Below are 25,504 nucleotides of genomic sequence, written 5' to 3' on the forward strand. Positions count from 1 at the left end.
AGACCTGGACAATGAAAAAAGAAATAGAGGAAGATATAAACAAGTGGAAGAATATACCATGCTCATAGATTGGAAAAATTAATATCATTAAAATGTACATACTACTCAAAGCAATCTATAAATTCAATGCAATTCCTATTAAAATACCAACAGCATATTTCACAGATCTAGAACAAACATTTCAAAAATTTATATGGAACCAAAAAAGACCCCGAATAGCTGCAGCCATCTTGAGAAAAAAGAACAGAGTGGGAGGGATCCCTTTACCAGACATCAAACTGTACAACAAAGCCATTGTAATCAAAACGGCCTGATATTGGTACAACAACAGACATATAGATCAATGGAACAGAACAGAGACCCCAGCAATAGACCCACGCCATTATGGTCAGTTAATATTTGACAAAGGAGGCAAGAGCATCCAATGGAGTAAGGACAGTCTCTTCAATAAGTGGTGCTGGGAAAATTGGACAGATACATGTAAAAAAATGAAACTAGACCACCAACTTTCACCATACGCAAAAATAAACTCAAAATGGATAAAAGACATAAATGTAAGTCGCGAAACCATAAAAATCCTGGAAGAAAACATAGGCAGTAAAGTCGCAGACATCCCATGTAGTGGAATTTTCACTGATCCATCTCCTAGGGCAAGAGAAACAAAAGAAAAAATAAACATATGGGACTACATCAAACTAAAAAGCTTCTGCACAGCAAAAGAAAACAACCTCAAAATACAAAGGAACTCCATGGTCTGGGAAAACATATTTGCCAAGGATATATCTGATAAGGGGCTAATTTCCAAAGTGTACAAAGAACTCATACTACTCAGCAAGAGGAAGACAAACAATCCAATTAAAAAATGGGCAAAGGACATGAATAGACACTTCTCCAAAGAGGACACACAGATGGCCAAGAGACATATGAGAAAATGCTCAACATCACTAATCATCAGAGAGATGCAAATTAAAACCACAATGAGGTCTCACCTCACACCTGTCAGAATGGCTCCATCAACAAATCAACAAACGACTCCTGCTGGTGAGGGTGTGGAGAAAGGGGAACCCTGGTGCACTGCTGGTGGGAATGCAGACTGGGGCAGCCACTGTGGGAAACAGTATGGAGGTTCCTCAAAAAATTAAAAATGGAGCTGCCTTTTGACCCAGTGAGCCCACTTCTAGGAATATATCCTAGGAATCCTGAAACACTGATCAGAAAGAACACACACACCCCTCTGTTTTCAGCAGCGCAATTCACAATAGCTAAGATCTGGAAACAGCCCAAGCGCGCATCAGTAGATGAGTGGATCAAAAAGCTGTGGGACATTTACACCATGGAATACTATGCAGCGGTAAAGAAGGAGGATCTCGTACCCTTTGGGACAGCATGGATGGACCTGGAGAAAATTATGCTAAGTGAAATAAGCCAGGCAGAGAAAGACAAACATCACATGATCTCACTTATATGTGGAATCTAAAGAACTTAATAAACTGATGAACAGAATAGACTCAATGACATGGAAGCATGGATCAGACTGATGAATGTCAGAGGGATGGAGGAGAGCAGGTGGGTGGAGGGGGAGAGATTAACCAAAGAATTCATACGCATATATGCACAACCCAAGGACATGGACAATGGTGGAGAGAGGGACTGGGGAGGGGGGTGGGACGGGGTGGAATGGGTCATTGGGGAGAAAAAGGGACATCTGTAATATTTTAATCAAAAATTAACAAAAAAATAAATAAAGAACAAAAATACAAAAAAATCTCCCTTTCCCCCCCTACTTTACTGCTTACGGTATCTTTGGCTTCTGGCCTGATTATTAGGCCCTTTGCAGGCAGAAATTAAAGAACAAAGTAGTTAAGTGATTGCAAAGTTTTCCCCACTGACTACATCTCTATAAAAAATTATATAAATATTATTTCTTGTTTTAAATAATTTATTTGAATAGCACCAATGAAATCTCAAGTTCTAAGAAAAAAAGAAAAATATTTAAAATTTTTATAAAAATCAACTTAATAGGTTTTGTTCCTTTCTCTTTCCTAATTTCTATACTAAGTTGTCCTCTGGATGTCAGCCTGGCTATTTTATGAGTTATTTTAGAAAACAGCACTTACTAGCTCACATTAGCATCGACAGTCCTACCTGGCATCCACATCAGTCAAATGTAATTGCCTGAAAAGTTTTTAAAGCGATGCTGAATCCTATTTGAACTTTTAAAAATATTGTTTTCCCCAAACCTGATTATTCTGATGTCAAGTAATTCCTATTCGAGAAAGCAATGTTCAACAAAATAATAAAGCATGTATTCTATAATAAGAAGTCAGACAGGCGGAGAAGGTGGCGTGACAAAAATCACGATGGACTTATATGAAACGGAATTTTTGTTTGCAAATGATTTTTTCTCTTGCCTTCTTTCAACGTGCTTGACAGATGAGTGTCCCACTCACCCTAGCTGACGTGCAAACTGACAAGCCAATTGCTGAGTAGGTCTTTCTCATTTCTGCCAAGACCTCTCTTCAACAGCATGTGAAATAAAAAGTCCATGCTGAAGGCAGAATCAACACCGGCCATAGATTAAGTCTAGATAGAGTGCTGTAGAAATCACTGCAGAGAATGCCACCTCCGAAACGCGCACCACCGGCTGGACAAAGCATCGGGGAGCACGCTGGAGGGGATAATGCTGCCCTGGCCCCTGGGGAGGGACCAGATGGGGTCTAATAGCTCTTTTCTACTACTAATTTCTATGGTAATTCCAGGTTGCCACATGGCATATGTATTTTTTTAAAATCTAAAGACAGAATATCAGTCAATAAAGTGACCAGGATTTTAATGTAAGGCATTTTTCATAATTGTAGCTATTCACAAACAGTATTTCTCACCCACCCTCACCGCCAACCTCCAGTGACACATCTTTTATGGTTAAGTTGGGAGAAGTAGAAGAACCAGGTCAAATGTAGTATGTTTGTAACCATTATCAATACCGATTAGAAACAAAGAGGTTCTGTGGTTTAGTAAGAGGTTAGCTGCCTTTTGCAGCAATTTTATGAAGTCATCTTCACTTCTTTTTCTAATAATCAGAGATCATGCCTGAATTTTAAAACTATGGCATGCCAATTAATGTTTTATAAAAATTACAAAAGAGAGATTTCTTCTGTCTTTAGAGAAGATAAAAAATTAGAGGAGATACTAATGATTTGGGAAAATTTCTAGCCATGCTTACTTGATGAGTTCAAGTGCAACTTGGTTCAAGACACCTTGCCCTGTCCTCCCAACCAGACACAATTTCTCCCTCCTCTGACCTCCCAGAACACTATTTGTACTCTCTGGTGGCACTCGCCACATTCTTTGATTTATTAGAGTCATTTCATTTGCTGTTGGTCTCTGGCAGGCACTCCGAGTGACCCCACAACAGACTGCAACAAATAGGGATGGCTGCAGGAGGAGACGGAACTTGGGGAAAAATACCTGAGAAAATATGAGCATCTCTTTATAGTCACAGCTTCTTAGCACAAACTTATGTGACAGAATTATGAAACTAAACTCTTTTCTAAGTTTGATGCAGCACAGAATTATTATAGTTAATGTAAACAAATGGTATGAAAATCTCACTATGTGATTTTTCAACACAAACTGAAAACAATTTTCTCTTCCCTCTTCAACCCAGTTGTTAATACTTACCTCTCATGAAAAACTGCCAGAATTCTCAATTCTGGGAGAGTTAATAAGTTGTACGTTTAACGCAAAAGATACAAGCTCTGGTAGAGTGGGATGAGGCACTTCACGGCCCTGCTGGCGTTGATGCACGTGGCACAGATAAGGCTTGGCAGTAGCTTCCCACTCACTATGGCTCCATCAAACAGAGGCCCAAAAAATGGAACCTGTGGATTCAAAACAGAAAAACACTTAATTTTCAAAAACCATTTAAAGTCAAACCAAAGACACGAGAACAGCCAATTGGTGTCTCAGACCTGCAATGACCACAAAGGCTGTCACCAGACACAGGCTGAGGGCTTTCAAATCAAGCAAAAGTGGACTGCTTCACAAGTTCCTCTACTATGAACTCTAGCAAAGGTTCTAACGACAAACTGTTACCAGGTATTTTTGTTTTTTTTCATGTTGTCATTTACAGAAGTGGCATTATTCTTGTAAGCACCTACGTTGTGTAGATTATGTACAATACACAGCCTCGCCTCACTCATACCTCTAGTTTTGCATCCTTCTGAAGCCAGTTTTGGAATTGGCAACATTTCTGCATGGATCCTGATGCACAGTAACTCTATTTTTTTTTTTTTAATTGATTTCAGAGAGAGGGGAGAGGGGGAGGGGGAGGGGGAGGGGGGGAGGGGGAGGGGGAGGGGGAGGGGGGAGGGGGAGGGGGAGGGGGAGGGGGAGGGGGAGGGGGAGGGGGAGGGGGAGGGGGAGGGGGAGGGGGAGGGGGAGGGGGAGGGGGAGGGGAGGGGGAGAGGGAGAGGGAGAGGGAGAGGGAGAGGGAGAGGGAGAGGGAGAGGGAGAGGGAGAGGGAGAGGGAGAGGGAGAGGGAGAGGGAGAGGGAGAGGGAGAGGGAGAGGGAGAGGGAGAGGGAGAGGGAGAGGGAGAGGGAGAGGGAGAGGGAGAGGGAGAGGGAGAGGGAGAGGGAGAGGGAGAGGGAGAGGGAGAGGGAGAGGGAGAGGGAGAGGGAGAGGGAGAGGGAGAGGGAGAGGGAGAGGGAGAGGGAGAGGGAGAGGGAGAGGGAGAGGGAGAGGGAGAGGGAGAGGGAGAGATCAATGATGAAAGTCTTGATTTGGCTGCCTTCTGCCCCTTACTGGGGTTTGAGCCTGCAACCCAAGCATGTGCTCTGAATGGGAATTGAACCTTGACCTCCTAGTTCGTAAGTTGACACTCAACCACTGAGCCAGCCAGCTGGGCAAGTAAAGTTATTTTTATTCACAGATAACATGATACTGTACACCAGAAATCCAAAGGTAGTTAACTAGAACTAGTAAGTGAATTCTGAAAGGTCATACGATATAATATTTCCTCCAAATCAATTCTATTTCTGAATGTTAGCAACTAACAACAGGAAAAATGACATTTAAAAATGCTGTTAGTGATAGCATCAAGAGTATCAAATACTTAGAAATAAATTTGACAAAAGCTCTGCAAGGTGTCTATACTACCAAACACTGCTACCAAACACTGCTGAGCTAAATTTAAAATAACTTGAGTAAATGGAAAGATGTACAATGTTCATGGATTGGAAGTTTCCATACTGTTAAGATATCAGGTCTTCTGAAATTGAGTTATAGATTCTGCACAAACCAAGTCAAAATTCTAATAAGCTGTTTTTATAGATACAGACAAGCTGATTCTAAATTTATATGGAAATAAAGACATATAATATGCCTTGATTTCAAGGCATATTATACAACTACAATAATTAACATACCATAATATTGGCACTAGAATAGACAAATATGTCAATAGAATAGAATATAAAGTCTAAGAACAGAACCATATATACATATGTCAATTTATTTGCAATAAAGGAAGAGTTTTACAGGTAAAGTAAAGTCTATTTTAATAAACTGGATAGATATATTGAAAATGAATCTTGACCTCTAACTCATACAACACACAAAAACTGAGATGGATTATAGATTGAAATATTAAAGCTAGAACCACAAAGCTTCTAGAAGGAAACGTGAGAAAATCTTCACAACCTTGGGTTAGGCAAGGATTTCTTAGGGTACAAAAGGCATTAATTAGCAAAGAAAAAATATAAATTGAACTTAATAAAAATTCTACTCATCATGAAAGTGAAAAGGCAAGTCCTCACACATATTCTCCAAACTGGACATATCCTAAGTTTCCATCAATAGGAGAGTAAAACAAAAGTGTGTAGTATATTCACCCAATAGAATATTCCACAGTAATGAACAATCCACAATCCACAGTTACATGTAACATCATGGGAATGACCCAATTTAATGCTGAGTGAAAGAAACAGACACAAAGAAGTTCATACTATATAATTCCATTCACAGAAAGTTCAAAAACAGGTCAAACTAATGAAAGGTGACAGAAGTCAGAATAGTGGCCACATTTTCAGGGGATTAGTGATTGGGAGGGGCATAGGCAGATTTCTGGGGGCTGGCAATATCCTATGCTTCAATCTGGGTAGTAACTGTTCACTTTGAAAACATTCATCAAGCTGTATTCTTACAATTGGCACTTGTTTATTAATGTTATAGTTCAAAGAAAATATTAAAAAAACACACACATATACAAATATACAAGATTTGAACAACACAATTACCAAACTCATCCTAATGGATACATATAAAATACCTCACCCAACAATTGTAGAAGACACGTCCTTTTGAATTTGTACAGAATATATTTTTTTAAATTGACCAGGCTCTCGGTCAAGCATCCACAAATACAGTCTACAGGGCCTAATTCCAGCCTGGTGCCTTTCCTTGTATGGCCTGCAAGCTAAGAATGGCTTTTACTTTTTTAACTGGTTGAAAAAAAATTTTTGTGATGTGAAAATTACATGAAATTCAAAATCAGTCCAAAAATAAAGTTTTACTGGAACACAGCCACATTCCTTCATTTACGGATTGCCTATACTTGCTTTTGCACACAATGGCAGAGCTGATTACTTGCAACAGACACTGTGTGGGCCACAGAGCCTAAAACAGTCACTACCTGGTCCTTTACGGAGAGTTAGCTGAGCCCTGTTCTAGGTAATATAAAGGAAATATAAGAAAGTCCAAAGAGTTGATAGCATACAATCTATACTCTGTGTCCAAAGAGTTATTAAGTTAAAAATCCACAACAAAAGAGTAACTAGCATAAATCTCTGTGTAGAAATTAAGAAACATACTTCTAAATAATTCAAGGGCTAACAAAATATTGATATGGAAATTAAAAATGTGGTAGGCTAAATGATAATGAAAATGGTATATATTATACCATATGTGGAGGCAGTTACTTATTGGGAATGTATGGGATCGAATGCTTTTATTAGAAAGAAATAAAGATTGCAGCTTAATGAGATAGGCATTCATCGGAAGAAGTACTGAAAAACCAAAAGAATAAAATAAACTCAGAGAAAACAGGAGGGAAGAAATAATAGAGACAAAAGCCGGCATTAATGAAATAGAAACACACACACAATATAGAGAGTAATAAAGACCAAAAGTTGATTCTTCGAGCCATGGCTGGTGTGGCTCAGTTGGTTGAGCGCTGCCCCCATGCACTGAAAGGTCACTGTTTCCATTCCAGGTCAGGGCACATACCCAGGTTTCGGGTTCAGTTCCCGGTCAGGGAGGGTGCAGGAGGCAACTGATCACTGTCTCTCACATTGATGTTTCTCTCTCTCTCTCAAATCAATTTAAAAATATTTTCTTAAATGTTGGTTCTTTGAAAAAAGTTTAATATAACTGATTGACAGATCTTTGGCAAGATAAATCAAGAAAAGAAAGCACAAATAACTACCACTAAAAATAAAAGAGGGACACAACTGTAGATGCTTAGAAAATATGTATAGTTTTATGTCTACATATTTGAAAATTCAGATAAAATGGCCAAATTCCTAGTAAAATTCAGCTTAGAAAATACAGACACAGATGATATATAAAAACTGTAATTCTATAAGTTTTAAAATAATCAAGTCAGAGTGAAAAAATATATTTTTAATGAAAAAAAGCCATCTCAGCTTCAATGGCACATTGTACAAACCCTTCAGAGACAAATTATTTTTAAGAGAAACTTCCAGCATATAGAAAAAGAGAAAATAAATCCACTCATTTTATTAATAAGAAAATTAAGAGCCAATGAACATGCAAGCAAAAATCCCAGCAAAATATTATCAAACCAATTCAATACTGTGCAAGTATATTCCAGGAATACATGTTTAAGTTTTTCATTAAAAAATCAAGCTAGCCCGGCCAGCATGGCTCAGAAGTTGAGCATCTACCTAGGATCCAGTAGATCACAGTTCAATTCCCGGTCAGGGCACATGCCCAGGTTTTGGGCTGGGGGGCATGCAGGAGGCAGCTGATTGATGACAACTCTCTCATCATTGATGTTTCTCTCTCTCTCACTCTCTCCCTTCCTCTCTCTGAAATCAATAAAGACATATTAAAAAAAAAACAAGCTGTATGCTAAACCACATTAATAGATTAAATGCAAAATGCAAGCTGATCACTTCAACAGATGTTTTAAAAATTTTTTCATCAAATTCAAACCCATTTATGAAAAAAAATTCTTAGCATTCCTGGAATAGAAAGAGCGACAGGCGTGGCCCTCCTCAGGTCCTGAGCAAGCGTCCTACTCTATGGTTTAGGAAAGCAGACATGAAAAAGGTGAGTGGAAATATGAGGGTGACTCTATGAATAAAGCTGTTTCAGGAGAGAGAGTTTTTTAAAAGAGTTGTGAGGCTGGGAAAGCAGTTCTATGATCACAAACACATGAAAGAACGTGAGTGGTCACCAGCATGAGAAACAGCAGTTATAAGATTAACATTCACTGAGAACAATGCCACATTTTGGTCATTGAAATAGCATCTCAGTCCTTAAAACAGTCCTAAAGTAAGGAGGGCTTGTAACCCATTTTATAGATGGAAAGAGACACTAAGTGACCCTCCTAAGGCCAGATGCCCTAGTAAGGAACAAGGCCAGGATGTGGACACCAGGGGCCCTGTTTCCCTATGCCCGAGGAGTTCTGGGTGCCCCTGACCGCTGGCCTCCCTTGCTGGGCTTCAGCTCACAGGGTGTGCAACCACGTGCAGCAACGTGGGAAGGTGCACGCGCAGGAGCTGGAAGGCCGGAGGCCGTGCCGTCTCCCGGGCCAGAAGGCCCTTCCTGCTGCAGCAGCGCAGAGCTACAGGAGAACCGGCTTGCTTTCTGACAGGAAGCGGGACCTGCCATTTGTCACTCGGTGCACATTCACGCCCTGGCTCTGGCCCAAGGAGGGAGGAAAGGCAAAGGAGAGGAAGATGTATGTACCAAAGACCAGCTGAAAAAGGGGGAAACGTCAACTCTTAAGGGAGATCAGTTGGGAAGAGACTCTCAATAGCCAAATTGTCATGAAAGCAAGAGCAGGAGGCAGGAGTTAATAACAGGCTTGAGATTTTTCCATCTGTACTGAAGCTCATCTTATATATAAATGTTCTTCATTATTCTCTGGCAACTGCTTGTGGGTGAATCAGATAGTCTTTCAAAAACTGGACAAAAGGAGTAACATAAATCCCTTGTGTCCAGGGAATTCCTCTAATTAGGAGTGGCAACAAATTAGAGAATAAATTTGATTTTGATGTAACATCTGCAAACGACAACTGCCTTTTCACCAAGTTTTCAGTGTCATTCCTTTACTAAAAATAATAACAACAATAATAAATTACCAAAACAGAACAAATTGCAGTAATCCATTTAATAATGTATTTTAGCAAATTCTGGTTATTTTCAGTTATCTTTTCAAAATAAATGATTCTTTACATATTCAAAAGTTAACAATTCACTTTCCCCAAGAATTTCCCAAAGTATTTTAAAGTATATGACTTAATCTCAAAAAAGTTATCTGACTGGGGTTGAGATAAATATTTAAGAAAACTGCACATTTGAAATAAAAAGAAATTTACATAACCATGTTACAGTCAAACACACTCCTTATATACTGAAGCCACACTATTAAAAGATTTTGTTTCAAACACAGGTATTAATACTGGCTCCTCTTGGCCTCACATGTGCGAATGGTCTTGTGACTTCTGGCGCATTAATTTGCCTTAACCAGCATTTCTGGGCACTTGCTCCAGGTGAAGACCCTGGGCTATCTGTCATCTTAAAGAGGGACACATATACACACAATAGCTGCTGAGTCTGCAAGAGATCCAGACAACTACCTCAAAAGGAGCCTGGCCAGATGGGACAACTTAGGAAAAGATGGGCATCTGGGAACAAGAGGATCTCACAAGGGCCCGTTGCCCTGAAGGGGCACTTAGAATTCCTGAAAGGGCTGTAAAGAGAATTTGGTTGTGTAAAGAACCAAAGAACCAAAGAATGTGGACTGTAAAGAGAACCTGAATGTGACAGGAACCTAAGGTCCAAAGAAATTGAGAGATTGGTCCAAAATACCCACTCACTTGTGGCAGCACTAGAACTGGATCTTTGGGGTCCCATCTCCTTTAAACTGTTACTCTTTCCTGCCTGTACTTCTCAGAAATGATTAAACTGCCCTCAGTTTTCCTCCCACATCCACATCTACCAGGGCTGAGTCCGTAGCGTGTGGAGGACATTAACGTGTTTTTCAGTTACAAACCTGACACTCTGGGGGAGGTGATAAGGAGAACCCTTCACCGAAGCTTCCTATTTCAGCTGCCCAGGGTCTAGGCTGCTTCGGCATGTCTGCCCTTCCGTCAGACAGTCACCAGTCACTAATGTGCCTGGAGACAACCATGCCAAAAGCACTAAAACCGACTTTCACAAATTCATAAAAGCAAGTGTTTTGGGCATCAATAGTACTGTCACTTTCTAGAAGGAGGAAAGCAACATGGGCACTGACTGCAGTGTGGGAGCTTTATGAAATCACCTCTGCAGAACAAAGTGGGCATGTGAACAAGCCCTTTAACTCACTCATGCTCTGTTCTCTACGCAAGTCTTCCCCGACTGCTGACTTAGTAATGGAAGCAGGAAAAAGCCAGAGGTCGGCCAATAGCACATTTCTTTTCGGTAAACAAAGCCTACCGCGTCAATACTTATGGAGATGGACTTACTTTGAAAGTCGTTTCACAACGAAATGATGTTGCTAAGCACACTGATTTTTAGTTATTCTTTAAAAAACTCCAGTAAAAAGCTCAAAAGTGAGCTGGCTCTTTTGGGCATGAGGTTTTATATGTTCACTGTAAGGACACCCACTCTTCAACATACCATTTCCCAGCCGCTGTTAAGAGGTGGTGGGTTCCGCTAGACACATAATTTGTATATTTAAGGGAAGTGTATGGAATGAGAAAGCGAAATATGTTAAATTTCAAAGGACTTGGAAGAGCAGTGCTGTCTGTGAGCCTGTATCACAAATAGCCCTACACTATTACATACGCTATTAGTGAGGCCGAATGAAAGGGAGTGCAGTTTTGAATATGCATGACTCTGTCCAATGAGCAGGACTTTTGTGTACTGATGAGGTGTTTTTTTCCTCCTGAAAACAGGATTAAAATTATTTTTACAGAAGTGTGGCTTCCCAGACACCAGTAAAATAAATGCTCCTAGGCCACTGAGTCCCACTGTATTCTGGTGAAATATACACGTGCTGAAAGAATGGCTCTGACTCTACGTAGAATTTTTGAAATTTGTGCATATCCTATCCTCCCCAAAGGAATATTCCTCGACTTCAAGCAGCTGCATCATTACAATTTCTAAGCAAAAATAATGATTTTTGGTGGAGCTCCCCAAAAGGAGGCAAGGTTAAATAAACCTTTTGAGCACAAAGCCTTCACTTTCATAGCGAGGAGCACTAGTTAAAAGACTAGGGAATGGGTAAATTATTGCACCAAATGGCTGAGAATTAATCTCTGCTGACTAGCTGTAATCTAACGAGACGTCTGTGTCCCAGGGAGCCCGCAGCATGTCCCTGGCGGTATGTGCAGTGTGTCGAGTCTGCGCGGCACCCTTTGTCCTTGCTCACAGGCGGCCTTTCCCCTCATTGTCCATAATATCCTCATGCATCTGGGACGCGTGGAATGCATTCACACTAACAGACTGACCATTGTTTTCTCCCAGAAGCTTTGTTGAGCAAAGACTGCATCACGGTTACTGATAATTATATTGCTTAATTAATCAAGACAAAAAAAATTTGCAAATCATTGCCTGGTTGCCAAGCAGGGAGATAAAAAATGACAACAATACAAGCTGAAGCAATATAACAAAAGTAACAGCTATCTGATCAGAAATTCTTATATAATGAAGCTATTAATGCTAAATCGGTTAATGTTAACATTGCTCCAGGTGTCTCTACTTAGATGCAAACAAAGAGGCTAACATTATGGATATAAAAGGCCAAATGTTGCCATGGATTCTGTAACCTGATAGAGAGGACAGCCTTTTCATTTGATTAGGGAATGCAATTTAAATACCAGGGACTGAAGCCAAACAAACAGACTTTCCCTCCACAAGCCTCTCGCATTCACCCTGGGGTCAGTGGTTGGTGAACAAAAGGTCAGCCACACTTGCCCTGGAAATGTCTGGATTAATTTTATTACAGTGTAATGGTTTGTGCTTTAAATGTAGGGATAACACTAAATTTCCAGTTGGCGATTATGCTCTTTCCTTTAGGCTTTTTGAGTTGAAATACGAAGAATGCGATTTGCTCAATTCATCTTGCCAGAATTTATGACCAAATTCATACAACTTAAATACATTAAAAAAATGTAAAAGGGAACATTAATACTCGTCTTCATGCAGTATAAGTGTAACACCTTTTATTTTCTTTGTATGTTATAGAAATAAAGACAACATTTTAAAAACATCAAGTGACATTTTAGAGGACCATGTTGAAAATGAACTAAATAAAGCCAGTGAATCCATACTAAATATTAAAGAAACACATTTCCCAGTTTTGAAAGTTACTGGATACTAAATTTATTGATTGTTCAATACTAAAATTTTCAGTTTCATTCTTAAAATTAAAGTAGTGCTCTTTATGGATAAACATAAATGTTATTAGCACTAAAAGCATTTTGTTACAAAGAAGCGAAAACTTCACATATACAGAGACCCAAATCAAAGAGAGTACAAATATTTAACATGAAAAACTTTTGGCATCTCCACTCCCTGAATAGAAAAGAGGGTTCCCTTTATGTCAGGCGTCTCACTAGCCAGAGGGGGACTTTTCTGAATTCATGACCCATACTGTATCTAGCCTGAGGAATAATCATGTTAAACTTAGGGTTCATTATTTATTCTAGTTTCATGGCGGTAACTATAACAAAAAGTAATAATGGCCACAATAATAACTAATACTTAAATAGCTTTTCCTCTGGGCCAGGCACTGTTTGAGCACCTTTTATTTCTCAACTCACTTAACCCTCCCAACTTGAACACTTTAGGTTAGGTTACATATCCCAGTAAATCTCAGTTACCTATTATTTTAAAGCTTAAAAGTAGACATTTAGAATGGTAACTTTTAGCTCCATTAGGAGAATAATTTGGAATGTAAATGAAGATTATTTTTAATATCAAGCGTAAATACACAAACCATTTTCTTGAGGAGGAGTGACTTAATACACTAAGTGTTTAATTAAGACACTTAAAAAAAACACCTAATGTTAATCATTCCAAAACAGAAACAAGTCACTGTATAAAGCGCTGCTAAAGTACCACTGAAGACATGGCAGGGATCAAAACTGCAGCCAATTAGGACATCGCACATAACCACTGATTGTTCCAGCCATCCCCATGATCAATACCACGTGACATGCTGAATTGATTCTGTGGCAAGATGCTTCCGTTGTTAAAAGTCATCACATGGGCTGCGCTACAGAAGCCCAGCGTCTTCATGGACATGCCCATAATCCTTCAGGATTGACCCCCATTAGCAACAGTTAGAGGCCTGGCAAGCAGCGCCCGTCCATCAGACAAGGTTGAATTCTATCACCATCGCCATCCACAAAATGCTAGATGCAATATGGGGTTCACTCAATTCTTACTATTAATCAATATGCCCCAAATTTAAAAGTGTAAAAATGTTTAATTACACAATTTTAAAAATTTTAAACATTTTTAAAAATCATAAATTTAAAACATTTTTAAAAATCAGGCTAAGTAATAAAATATGCAATTCTGTGCTCATGAAGATTCTTTGAAAATCCCAATTCATATTTAATCCCTATAGCATGTGTAATTCACATACATCTAAGTCATTCACCACTTGAAAAAAGTCCCCTTTTACATATTTATATCAGTTTTTTAATAACAGTGAATCATAAGGCAAATGCTGCATGAGTCAGTTAACACAGTCAGTCAATAATGTGAAAACGTACCTCCGGTTTCTTCGTTATCGTGATAAAGAACATGTGATTCTTTATTGGGTAAATAATGATTGAAACGTCTCCAAAGGCGGTTGGGATAATACCCCTGCGGTAGTCCCTGGAGTGTTCCGACCAGACGATGTGGACCTCGTCATTCCCCAAGTGACGAAGCTGCAATGGCAAATTGGCTCTTTATTAATCAGAGTGATAACAAGCAGTTTATGAGGGGTCATGGCTTACAAATTGAATTATAATACTCAGAGGCAAAAGTATTTCACTACCAAACATGGCTAGACCACCAATGCCCTCTGTGAGGATTTGGACGAGCACAAAGGCATGGAAATACAGCTCGCCTTCGACGAAACTCACTGGTGCTGAGATGATGCACAAATGCATCACGTTATGGCTGGGCAGGGACAAGGCCTTTTCAAGGATTTTTTTAAATTAAATTTTACTCCTGCATCGAAGCCTCATGCTTTATATTGCTGAGCATGTTGGTAAACAATTAACAACATGAGTCTTTTATTCCATATTATGGTAGAGCTTCCTAAGACTTAATTTAATGGTTATTAAGAAAAAAATACGAATATAAGAGAACATAAGCCATTATAATAAAATTGTTACCAAATGCATAAAAACGAGATTTGTGATAAACCTTTAAGATGTATAAAATTATTTTTGTTTAAGAAACTAATAAATATTGCTTAAATGTAATAAGAACACTAGTACCTAGCATTGAAAGAGTGCCTTACTGTACAGAAAGTGTGTCCACACGTATTGTTTTGTTCAATCTCTATGTTATCTAAAAAGGAGGCAATGGGGCTCAGGAAGGTGAGGGCATCACCTCCTCAAGGTGCAGGACAGCGGGTGGCAGGGCGGGCCTGGAAACCTGGGCTGGGCTCCTAACCCAGCACCATCTCTGCTTTTCATGGCTATCTCCCTACACCAAAGCTACTGTGTTGTCACAGCTCACACAGGTTAGCCCACTTGTTTATTACTTTATACACAGAGAGGCCATAAAATTTAATAGCAAGTCAGAGATTCCTGGCCCTCTGAGGGGCTTTCACATGCCTCCAAGGAAGGGACCTTTGAGAGTTCGTCTAGGGCTAGGCTCTGTCAGATGCAAGGACTCGGTGATAAAGTTCCTGCACGATGACTGCACGTCCTGGGCTGGAGATAGCATCGTATGAAATCATCTCAGTAAGTGTGCAAGTGTGGCTAAAAGAAACCAGATGATAAAGATTAAAATGTTGGCCAAAATCAAAGTCCTAAAACCATAAAGGCTGACTGGTGAAGGCCTCATGACCTATGGAAAGTGTGAGGTTTCGGTCCTCGCACACACTGCAGGACAGCGCTGTCTACCACCGTGGAAAAGCATTTCCTGCCTCCTGTGTTATTTAATAGACTAAGCCTAAAAGTGATGACATTCAGAGGCACTTTAATAAAATAGAGATGTTGTCTCAAAGGTAATGTCTTAGTGCTGTCTTAAAACATAAAAAAAGGAGGCTTTGGAATACTATTTAGTAAAAACATGTTAAAACGTATTGCATAAATACCATTTTCTTTATAGACTATTTGACCACACAGGGAAAACCCAAAGGGACCCTAACATGGCCTCCTTTCCATTTGTAAGGTGACAAAGGAAGCTGGTTTGCTACGATGCCTTCTTATACCTCACTCTCTCATACTTCTGGGCTCGACTGTACAAGTCAGTTTTTAAAAAAGGAACTGGCATCCGTACCTTTGTACCTGTACTGAGGGGCACACGATTTCACTGTCTGAACATGGGCTCTGGGGCCAATGCAACTGTGGGTGCTGAGCACAAGTCGCGATGATCCGGAACGATTTAATAGCACCCACAGCTTTCTAAATGCAAAGTACTCACTAAGTTTTCTTTTCCTCCCCCTCTCACACATAAAGGCTAAAAGGGTAGCAGGTAGCCCATTACATAAATAATTTAAAAAAACAAAACTAGTGGGTTCTCATAGTAAAGCTGAACATCTCTATTTCTCTATTTCCATCTTAGATACTAAAACTTGTCTTTTTCCTTCTTGATAAAATATTCAAGGACCTCAGAACCCACTCCTGAAATGCAATCCTTCTGGAGTGAAAACATGGTAGCCAGCATCGCCAGCAGCACAATAAAGGCATGCGTTCAAGGGAAATATGAATAGTATCGAGTTGAAACTTTGGCAGGAATTTAGACCGGAGGAAGGTAATTAATTGTGAGAGACGGGGCTCCCGAGAACTCACACCTATCTCTCCATTCCGCAGAGAGAGCCGGCCTCCCTGGTGGTTCTGTGCCCGTTGATGTAATACTGGCACGAATGTCTTAACAGGATCAACCCACCTACTAAACGCCTTTCAATTGTGGGGCTGCCACCTAACGCCAGCACCCTCTGGGCGACCGCTCCCATGGGTCCAGAAGCGTACGTTGCAGGACATTAGCTCGGAGGTGATCTGGTCATTATTGAAATCTTGCAGTTACTCTTCCTTTTCTAAGTTAGGCTACTCAGTTGTCTAAGCCAAGTAGGCCTCTCCCAATTCCGTGTGCAGCTGATCCTCAGGGCCGCAGCAAGGGAGAGTAGCATCATGCCCGTAGACCCATCCTCCCAGTGTGGCGATTCTGTAATTAAGTAAGAGCTGCTTCTGTGTGGTAGTAATACAATATTCATCATCTCAAGCTGCTTTCAATGTCATGTGCCTCAGACCTTGGGACACACCACAGTTTAACTCTCTGACTCACAAACCTGAGAGCTAAGGCCACGGGGCCAATTGGCTGATAAATCTGGAGCAAAGAGCGGAAACACACCCACTTCTGGTGATGACAAGAATACAAACAGGTGAAAAGAGTACGTCAGCCTGGCCTTACTGTCAGCCATGTCAGTGCACAGGCTCTGGAAACTTCAGCGTGTTGTTCAATTTAAAGGCGATTTCATTACAGAGATGTTATTTTGTGAGTTTTGAAAGTTTTTGATTCCAGGCCCTTAAATCAGAGATCCCTCAGCGAGTTGTGTGCACACAAGTCAAGTTGGTATGACTCATGTGTAACCTGGGAGGAGACTGAGGCGTCTCGTCCTGGAATGGAGCTGTCACTCATGCCAGCTACGGCTTTAACCGCATGGCAGGCTCCAGAATGGACAGGCGCTTAACAGGCCCAGGACAAATGCTCAGTTCTCAAGTCCTAAGAAATCAAGCACACGTCCTGCCACTTCCCGTCCTGACAGTTTTAACATCCCTCTGCCTGGGCCGTTCTGCCTGCTGCTGCCAGGCAGCACGCACTGGTGACACTGGCCATGGTACACACCTAACAGGCTGACCTCCTTTCTCGGCTAATTGCATTACATCGCCAGCTGGCTCCAGAAAGAGTCGTCTGTTTGATTGAAGAATTCCTGCTCCTCCGTGGGCCCCACTGCTACTTTTACTAAGTAACAGTCGGGTCTGACATCCTCATTGTGCAGCTGACAGTGTGCCCATCCTAAAATCTAAGTTTTATTTGTAAATTAACCAAGAAACTTCCTGCCAGAGCGGCGCTGCCCGGAGACTGATAATGCGGGCCTTTCATCCCTTTTCCCTCGCACTGCATCACTGCCAATTGCTTTTCATGCGGCTGGCCAGCCTCGGGCTATAAAAGCCTTGTAAGACATAAGTGCAATTATAGTCCTGGAGTCAAATGAATTGGACAAATCCAATAGCACAGCCCTGTCCCCACTCTGCAAACCCCTACAGCAGTTAGATTAGCTGTGAAAAATCTAATCTAGCTAGAGCTAACAAATTTCTGCAGTGTGGGATCAAGAGTTCAGCATGGGGTTGCAACCGGATTGCAGGATTGAAAAAGTGCCCCCATGACTGGGGCAGAAGAGAGCATGAATCACTTTAGAATTTTTGCAGCTCATTTTTAAGCTGTTAGGGACAATTTGGTTAGAATAAGACAAGAAACTGTGGGCTGCTGTTACTGTGACTGATTTTTAGTCTAGCTGTGAGGCATCCTGATGAAGAGAGTTTGTCACTAATGATGCTAAATCTCGGAGCTGCAAAAGGTATCAGCTGAATTTTGATTATTACAGCAGGGAATCCTTCAGGCAGGCCAAGCCTTGGAACATTATTTATCACGTGGCATTTTATCAAGAAAACACCATGTCTTTTCCCAAAAAAAGACAACCCTACTCTAATTAGAAAACAGTTTTTAAAAATTTTTCTATATAAACCTATCTTTTAATAAAACAGTTCTCAGTCATAAAATCATAGAATACAGTGACACATTTTCAGAGTAGCAGCAACTTACTAGGTACTTAAAGTAAAACAAATGTGTAAACCCCACCTGGGGTCTTAGTAACCTGAAATAGAGTCTCTGGGGGCAAGGCCCCCGCGCTAAGAATGCCACAGCCAAGGCAGCCATCAAAACCGAAGGTGTGGAGCCAGCCCATGGCCAGGGCCGGCGGGAGGCATGCTGGCACGCGGGCCAGGGGTGAAAGCCAATCAGACTTTGCATCCAAGACCCCTGGTCAGTCACTGTGAGAGTCGTCAGTGATTGTGCCGCAACCAGAGTGCTGAGGTTTCATGAGCAGACGCACTGCTGCCCACCACAAACGTGGGCCGGGGTCTGCAGCCACAGGAGTGAAAAGCAGAACCGCAGAGGAAAGACGCAAAGTAGGTACAGTGAGGCCAATATCAATATCTGCCTAATACACCAGGGGAGTAAAAGAATCAATTAGACTGATGGGCAATGACGAGGGCTGATGGGTAGAGATCTTACCAGGCACCATGCTAAGCAATTTTACGGGCCTTATCCATTTACTTCACAACAACCCTGTGACCTAAGCTGTATCTTTTATCTCATTTAATAGATGGGGAAACTGAGGCCCAGCCTGGTGAAGCGAATGGACACAAACTTGAGCCCAGGTCTGCCTGTTTGCAGACTGTGCCTATCACAAACACACCAGAGCCCCGAAGGGCCAGCCTTAGTCAGCATCTGAATGGCCTGTTTTCCAACCCACCCAGGTGCTGTCCTCAGAGCCTTGTAGGAAGAGTGCGTGAGGCAGGAATTCCAGGTTCTGCCACTCACTAGCAGGCTACTCAAAGTTTTTCTTCTCATCTGGAAACTCACAAGAATGGGTCAGATTTCTAGGCTTCCTTCCCAGATTAAAATTCCTCTTCCATTCAGGGGCTCCTCACTTCTAACAGAAGGCCACCTGAGGTGACATCCAGCAGATTAGAAAGTACAAGGCGTGTTCCCCTGGGGGGTTACCTTAGGGGGTTGGGGAGGTTTCCTTTGATTGCTAGAGAAAACTGCCCACAGGGCCAACTTGCAGAACACAAGGAGAGGGCCAAAGGTGGGGCAACTGGGCAGCGGGACACCTGCACTGACTATGTTGACAGACACCGCCACACTACCGCACAGCAAGCCTGAGGTGCCTGCTTTCCCAGAGCTCCACTGGTACAGGGTCATACATCCCATGACCTTTGCCAACCGCAGAGATCAACAACGTCACCTTCTGTCAATTTAACAGTCATGTGAGGGCAGATCCAAGAGTAATAACATTAAAGATCCTTCCTAAATCTTCATTTCAGGATTTAAGATTCAAATGACTGGTTGCTTTTCACTATTTCTTTATCTAGTCTGTGCCACCCTGGATAGTTCAGATGAACTACAGCTGCAGTTTGAGAAGGGTGACACTGAGGCAAAATCCAGTGCACGTTGTGCCGTGGCCTTTGTCCAGTTCTCAGAGAGCCCACCTAGAGCCAGGGCCCCTTACCTTTTTGGTGAGTGAATCATCTGAGTCTGATGGCATCCGAGTGGAAACGTGGAAAATCACTTCCACAGTCGAGGTAGCATAGTAGGGGGCGGTCTGTCCTGTGCTGCCATTGCGCTGGAGGCCACCCATGAACCCACAGTGCGTAGAGAGGTCCACCTGAGACAGGTCACAAAGAGGAAGGAGAATCAGGGCTAAACACTAGCAGCTCTTATTCACTAAGAAGGAAAGTGGATTTTCAAAAAATTTAATTACGTTCATTTCTATAGCTTTCTGATGAAAACAAATGCAATACAAAGTCAGACAAAATTAAAATATTAAAGAAACATTAACAATGAGAGTGTTCTGTAATCCTACCAACTTAAGAAAACAACTATCAAAAGTTTGGTGCACCCTGGAGATACATATGTATACACACACATGTATACACACACACGCGCGCAAGCGTACAGGAGGAACAAAGTTAGCTAACCTACTAGTTAAATAATAAGTATTTTGTATGACAAAAAAGTATCCTTATTAGTAAGAAGAATAATGATTTATTGGGAGTGTAATAACTCTTAGACCAAAACCTACTTGACCTTTTAGAAAGTATAGTCTTGACCTTGAAGTGCCCTTGCCCTGCCTCCACCTCCACAGCAGTCCCCTTGCTAACCTCAACTCTCAGGGACAAGTCTTTCTGTGCACCCGGAGAGTTTTCCCAGCACAGTTAACCAAGGAACCGAAACAACAGCAGTAAGGCGAAAATTACTTGATATGCTGATTTTCATTTCAACTACTCTGAATTCCTTTAGATTCTGGGAATATATTTTTCTGTAGACTATGTTCTTGGAGATGGATATATGTGTATGCACACATGAGTGTAAGTGTACATATGTCTGTCCGTCAGAGTATCATTTAGTAAAGAAAAAACAGCATCTTCATTACTAGTCCTCCTGCGATCTACCCTAGAGAGATAGGCTGATAGCTAAACCACCACGGCTACTGTGTTCTTTTCATTCCAACTTTAGACTTCAACTCTTTCTTCACCTTTCCACCCATCGAGTTACGGATTTCTTCTCCATTCTCCACACTGTGGCCAAAGCCACTGCTTCTCTGCCCATATCTGTCCCCAGCCACACACTGTCTATGGCTGGGAGAGCCGATCTGAGCTGATCTGACTACTGAGCTCTAATAAAGAGCCAATGAAACAGTATTGAGACGAAAGTTAAGGGGAAACAAAAGTTCATGTATAAAGTACCGAAAAACAACTAACAGAAGATGTCAAATTCAATACATCCTTGTAAAAACATATACAATGAATGTCTAGTTTACATACATCTTAAATAATGCTGGTCAACAAATACCTACTGAATGAAATTAATTACCTCCCATCCGAGTCCGGCAACGAAGTCTTCATATGCTTGGCTCCCTTTTTCATTGGAAAGGATGGAACACTTGTCTTCCTGACCTTCGGCAATGTAAAACACTGCAATTTTATGCGTTTCACGGCTACAAATTTTTAAAGAAGTGAGAATTTTTATATATAAAATTTTATTTTATAACTACCACCAGCATAACTCCTACTGAGAACTTCCTAGGGGTCAGTCACTGTTCTAAGGAGGTTCCACACATGATCTCATTTACTTTCAACAGCCCTAATGAGACAAGTTTTGCCATCATCACCTCCCTCATAGAGACGGCTGAAAGGAGGCACAGAGAGTTTTAAAGAGCACACATGCCAAGCAGGAGACTGGGAATTGAAGCACGGCAGTCTGGTTCTCGAGATCACTCTCTCAAGGCACGATACACTTCACAGCATGTTACAACACAGGGTTTGGCAAGTTCTCTCCTCTTTTGTTAAAAAATATCTTTGAAAGCATTTCAAACAGATATCAATTGTGAAAAGATCCATGTAACCACCCATATTTCATTTTCTACACTTCAAACTAAGGATACTGGGTAGTTCATAACGGGAACTGTAGAACATGCCTCACAAGACTTCATGGGAAACAGAGACTTCTTCCAAGCAGAACACATCTAGATACCTTCTTTGTGAGGGGTATACCCACTCTGTGCTCTGACTAATCTGATGGTGCCTGGTAGGGTGTATAGCTGTCCAGGGAAACCTCTTTGGCCATATAAACCCTTCATCCATTTCCTCCATGATGGATTTGGGGCACGTTGCTATTAAATCCTGTAAATGTAACGTGTGCGTTGAGGAAAGGAGCCCTTCCCTTTTACCTTTTGTACATCTAGCGCAGTCTGTGGCACACAGTAGGTGCCCAGTTAAATTTCTGGTGAACTGACCAGAGATATGATGATACATTTAAATGTATTAGTGACCCATTTCTACAAATTATACCTGGAGTAAAATGTCAAAATAACTGGACCTAGAGAGAGGTTAGAGATGAAGACGTTTCTCATTGAAACAGAGCTTTGATCAAGAATTGCTCATTCCACAGCCTCACCATCCAGGAGCTCTACTCTGGTTTCTACCTTCTAAAATGGTGGATGACTGCTTCCAGAGTAGTTACATTCCTCTCCTTATTTTTGCATTACATTCTGAAAAATCTCATAGAAAAAACTATCAAGAGCTCAAACAATATGAAAATGTTTCCACTGTCAAACTGTTTAATATCTCAACATTGTAGTCTGGTTGGACATCCAACCTGGTGGGAACTTGGCTCCATATTTTAACATATTCTCAAGTATTTCCTTCTGCAGTAGTTGTTATTATTGTTTTATGTGTTTGTTTGTTTGTTTACTGATAAGCAGAATGAACTGAAACTCAAAAAGTCATATAAATAAATGGAGGAAAGTACTCTCCTATTTATCCAGATAGCTTATTCATTTTTCCCATAGTCTGCATGTGATAAAAATACAATAAAAATTACAAAATTTAACAAAAAGTTACAAAAACTTGTTATTTCAATATATAAGCAAAGAACCTGTTACCATTTTTGTACACAAAAATGAGAAGCTACTATATTCTATTTTACAATTGTTTTTTCCCCCACTTAAAATATTTATGAACACTTCATTGTTTAAAATATACATAACATAAAATTCTCCATCTGAACCATTTTTTAGTATGAACACTTTAATACCATGTGTTTCTACAATTAAGTTATTTAACGGTTGTAGAACATTCCATTATATTAATATACCACATTGCAAATCCTCAATATAGGAGAGTTAGGTTGCTTCCATTTTTAAGACATTTTCACATTGTCTTTGATATGCCCTTAAAATAAATTCATAGAAATGGAATCGTCATCACTGCCCAGGTTTAAGGCTTTTGATGCTCACTGGCCTGCTGCCACGGGAGAAGGTGGACACTGAATGCCCTGACTGGTGTCACATGAGCGCACTCTTGGGGGTGCCTCTCTTGATGAGAGCAGGTGTTATGAGGAGAGGTGAGTTTTGTGCGGATGGATCCCTGGGGCTCAATGCTCTAGTACACCTTGTACTTCCAGACTGTCAGAAAGCTTGTCCTCATGAGTATGAGGCTCCAAAAGGTGACACCATTTACTCCCTGAGCAACAGGCAGGGGGGAAATGAAGCCTAGAATCTGGCTGGCTTATTCTTAGAGCTGTAATGATTTGGGGGCTCAGATGATAATAGAGATCATAACCATGACCTAAAAGACTGTCTCTTTCAACAAAGAAGAAAAAAGTATAGTTACTCAATTTCTTTTGGCAGCTCTCTCTCTTTTTAAAAAAGTACTCAGCATTTAATTTTTCTATATACTTTACATACAATCTTAGGTTTATCAAGTCCAAGCTCTTTACATTGTAGCTGCTCCCAGATCCTTGAGTCCTCATTAACTCCACGTGGGAGCACAAGGGAGTTAAGCCTCAATGACTGCCTGACTGATGTAGGTGTGAGGAAAGGTGATCTTTAGCTGTAAACATTCATCAAATTTCACATCCTCCAAATGTTAGCACCACAGAGAGCCTGCTAGGATGCAGACGCTGGTGTCTGGCCTTATTAGAGCCAGGCTTTGAAATGATAATTAGCAACATCAACAGCACTTCATATCCAGAAGCTGCATGACCCATGCATGAAGGAGCAGGTAATTCGGGAAAACACATACATGAAACCAACCATGCCCTGTTCCTCATTAGAATGCATTTTTCTTTCTTATTACGAATATGACCTGTGCTGTCACATTCAAAGGCCAAGCAAAAGAAACAATTTTAACTTTCACCTTAGCATGTGGTGGCAAGAGGCATTAATATTTAAAAGGAGAAATCGCTGTATGTACAAGCATCACACTCTTTCATCTCTGCTGACAGTATACAGTATACAGATGATAGCTGCAGGATAGCCTCTACTTTTCCTAAGAGCACGCTAAGCAAGAACTATGCCTTCATAGCAGAGAGAGAAGCTGATACCAGAAATAAATAGAAACATCCTGGTTGAAAGTTGAGGAGCATGGTGTGTTATCTGCTTACTGACCAATACAGGAGATGGTCTAGATTTCTCACAGCTAAAGAGTCCCTGACTTATTTCCATTTTTAAAAAAAGTTGATACCTTTTCAGATGTCAAGAAGGCACCAGGAGGTGGGGTTTGAAGCGAAGGTTAATCAAGGGGCAGAGGATGTGCCAATCAGCTCTCCAAAGCCATATTTTACTACAGCAGCACCCCGGGGAGCTAATTCAACTGTATCTCATGCAACCAAAGTGCATTAACACTCACGATCACAAGATACCAGTGTATTCACTTAATACTAAGGAGCGCCAAGTAATTCAGCATATGCTTGGAAAACTGAGTGTGGAAGCCAAGTGACGGCTTGTCTAATACTGAGGACGAGAGGGAGAAGAAGCGAGTCCCTAAGTCCTTCAGCAGAAATTCCTCAGAATTTTCAGAGAATCCAGTGTCTTTCCAGAGAATCCAGTGTCTATTCTAGAGAAAAAGAGGCACAGCAACTGGGAAACTCAGTATGATCACGGGGACGTGAGGAGTAATGGCCTCAGGTTTTTCATTGCTAATGAGAGATGTAATGATATTCTTAAGGGAATAAAAGTGGAACACCCCAGGCACAATTGGCTGAGCATCATCCTGTGCACGGAAAGGTTGCCGGTTTGATTCCCGGTTGGTCAGGGCACATGCCCAGGTTGTGGGTTCGGTCACAGTCAGGGTGTGTATGGGGGGGCAGCCAATCGATGTTTCTCACATCGATGTTTCTCTCTTTCTCCCCCTCTCCTGTCCTCTCTCTCTAGAATCAATAAAAACATACTTTGAAAAAGCAGTAAAAGAGGAACAAAGGCTATTTTTGAAATGAGTTTTTTAAAAAGTAAAGGTTAAGGAAGCAGTTTGCTCAAGGAGCACGTGTTATGTACCCACTACTATTCTTACTTTACCGAGACATTTTTGGAGCATACATTTCCCCAAATCAAAAACTGGTGGTGAGCTCCTTTTTAGAGTTGCTTCTGAGACTGCCTGAAAATGTGGGAGATTTGAGATTGGTCCAGCTTTGGAAGGTGAGGCTTAGTATTAGACAGTCACTAATTACAGCAGGTTTTAACCATGCCAGCACTGTGGAGAAGAAACCTCAGAAGGGCAGTGCGTCAGCGCAGAGCATGGGTAGGAAGTCGGGCTCACTGGCTCCGAACAGCACAGCACATGTGGGCAGGGGCAGATGACACCTGACCTGGGTGAGGCTCCGTTCCTCAAAGAAAAAGGGACGGCCGCAGTGATTAAATGACAATCAATGTCCACTGGCCACCACATGAAAGGGCCCCGATCAGAGGCACA

At 41.2% G+C, this 25,504-nt stretch overlaps 1 protein-coding gene across 3 annotated transcripts in view; it reads right to left on the bottom strand.

Annotated features, from left to right (window-relative positions):
• RALGAPA2 (Ral GTPase activating protein catalytic subunit alpha 2) overlaps nt 1–25,504 on the bottom strand; it is a gene marked incomplete at its 3' end in the record, with an annotated part of 223,245 nt that overhangs the window by 66,028 nt on the left and 131,713 nt on the right. For all 3 annotated transcript variants that reach the window (XM_081149681.1, XM_081149682.1, XM_081149680.1), the window contains 4 exons: nt 21,129–21,252; nt 19,765–19,920; nt 14,021–14,179; nt 3,754–3,881 (listed from right to left, as the gene is read on the bottom strand). In XM_081149681.1, the coding sequence (XP_081005807.1) occupies nt 3,754–3,881; nt 14,021–14,179; nt 19,765–19,920; nt 21,129–21,252 (567 nt within the window). The remainder of the gene's footprint in view (nt 1–3,753; nt 3,882–14,020; nt 14,180–19,764; nt 19,921–21,128; nt 21,253–25,504) is intronic.

This window comes from Miniopterus schreibersii, assembly GCF_964146895.1.
Source record: "Miniopterus schreibersii genome assembly, chromosome: 10".
Lineage (NCBI taxonomy): Eukaryota > Metazoa > Chordata > Mammalia > Chiroptera > Miniopteridae > Miniopterus > Miniopterus schreibersii.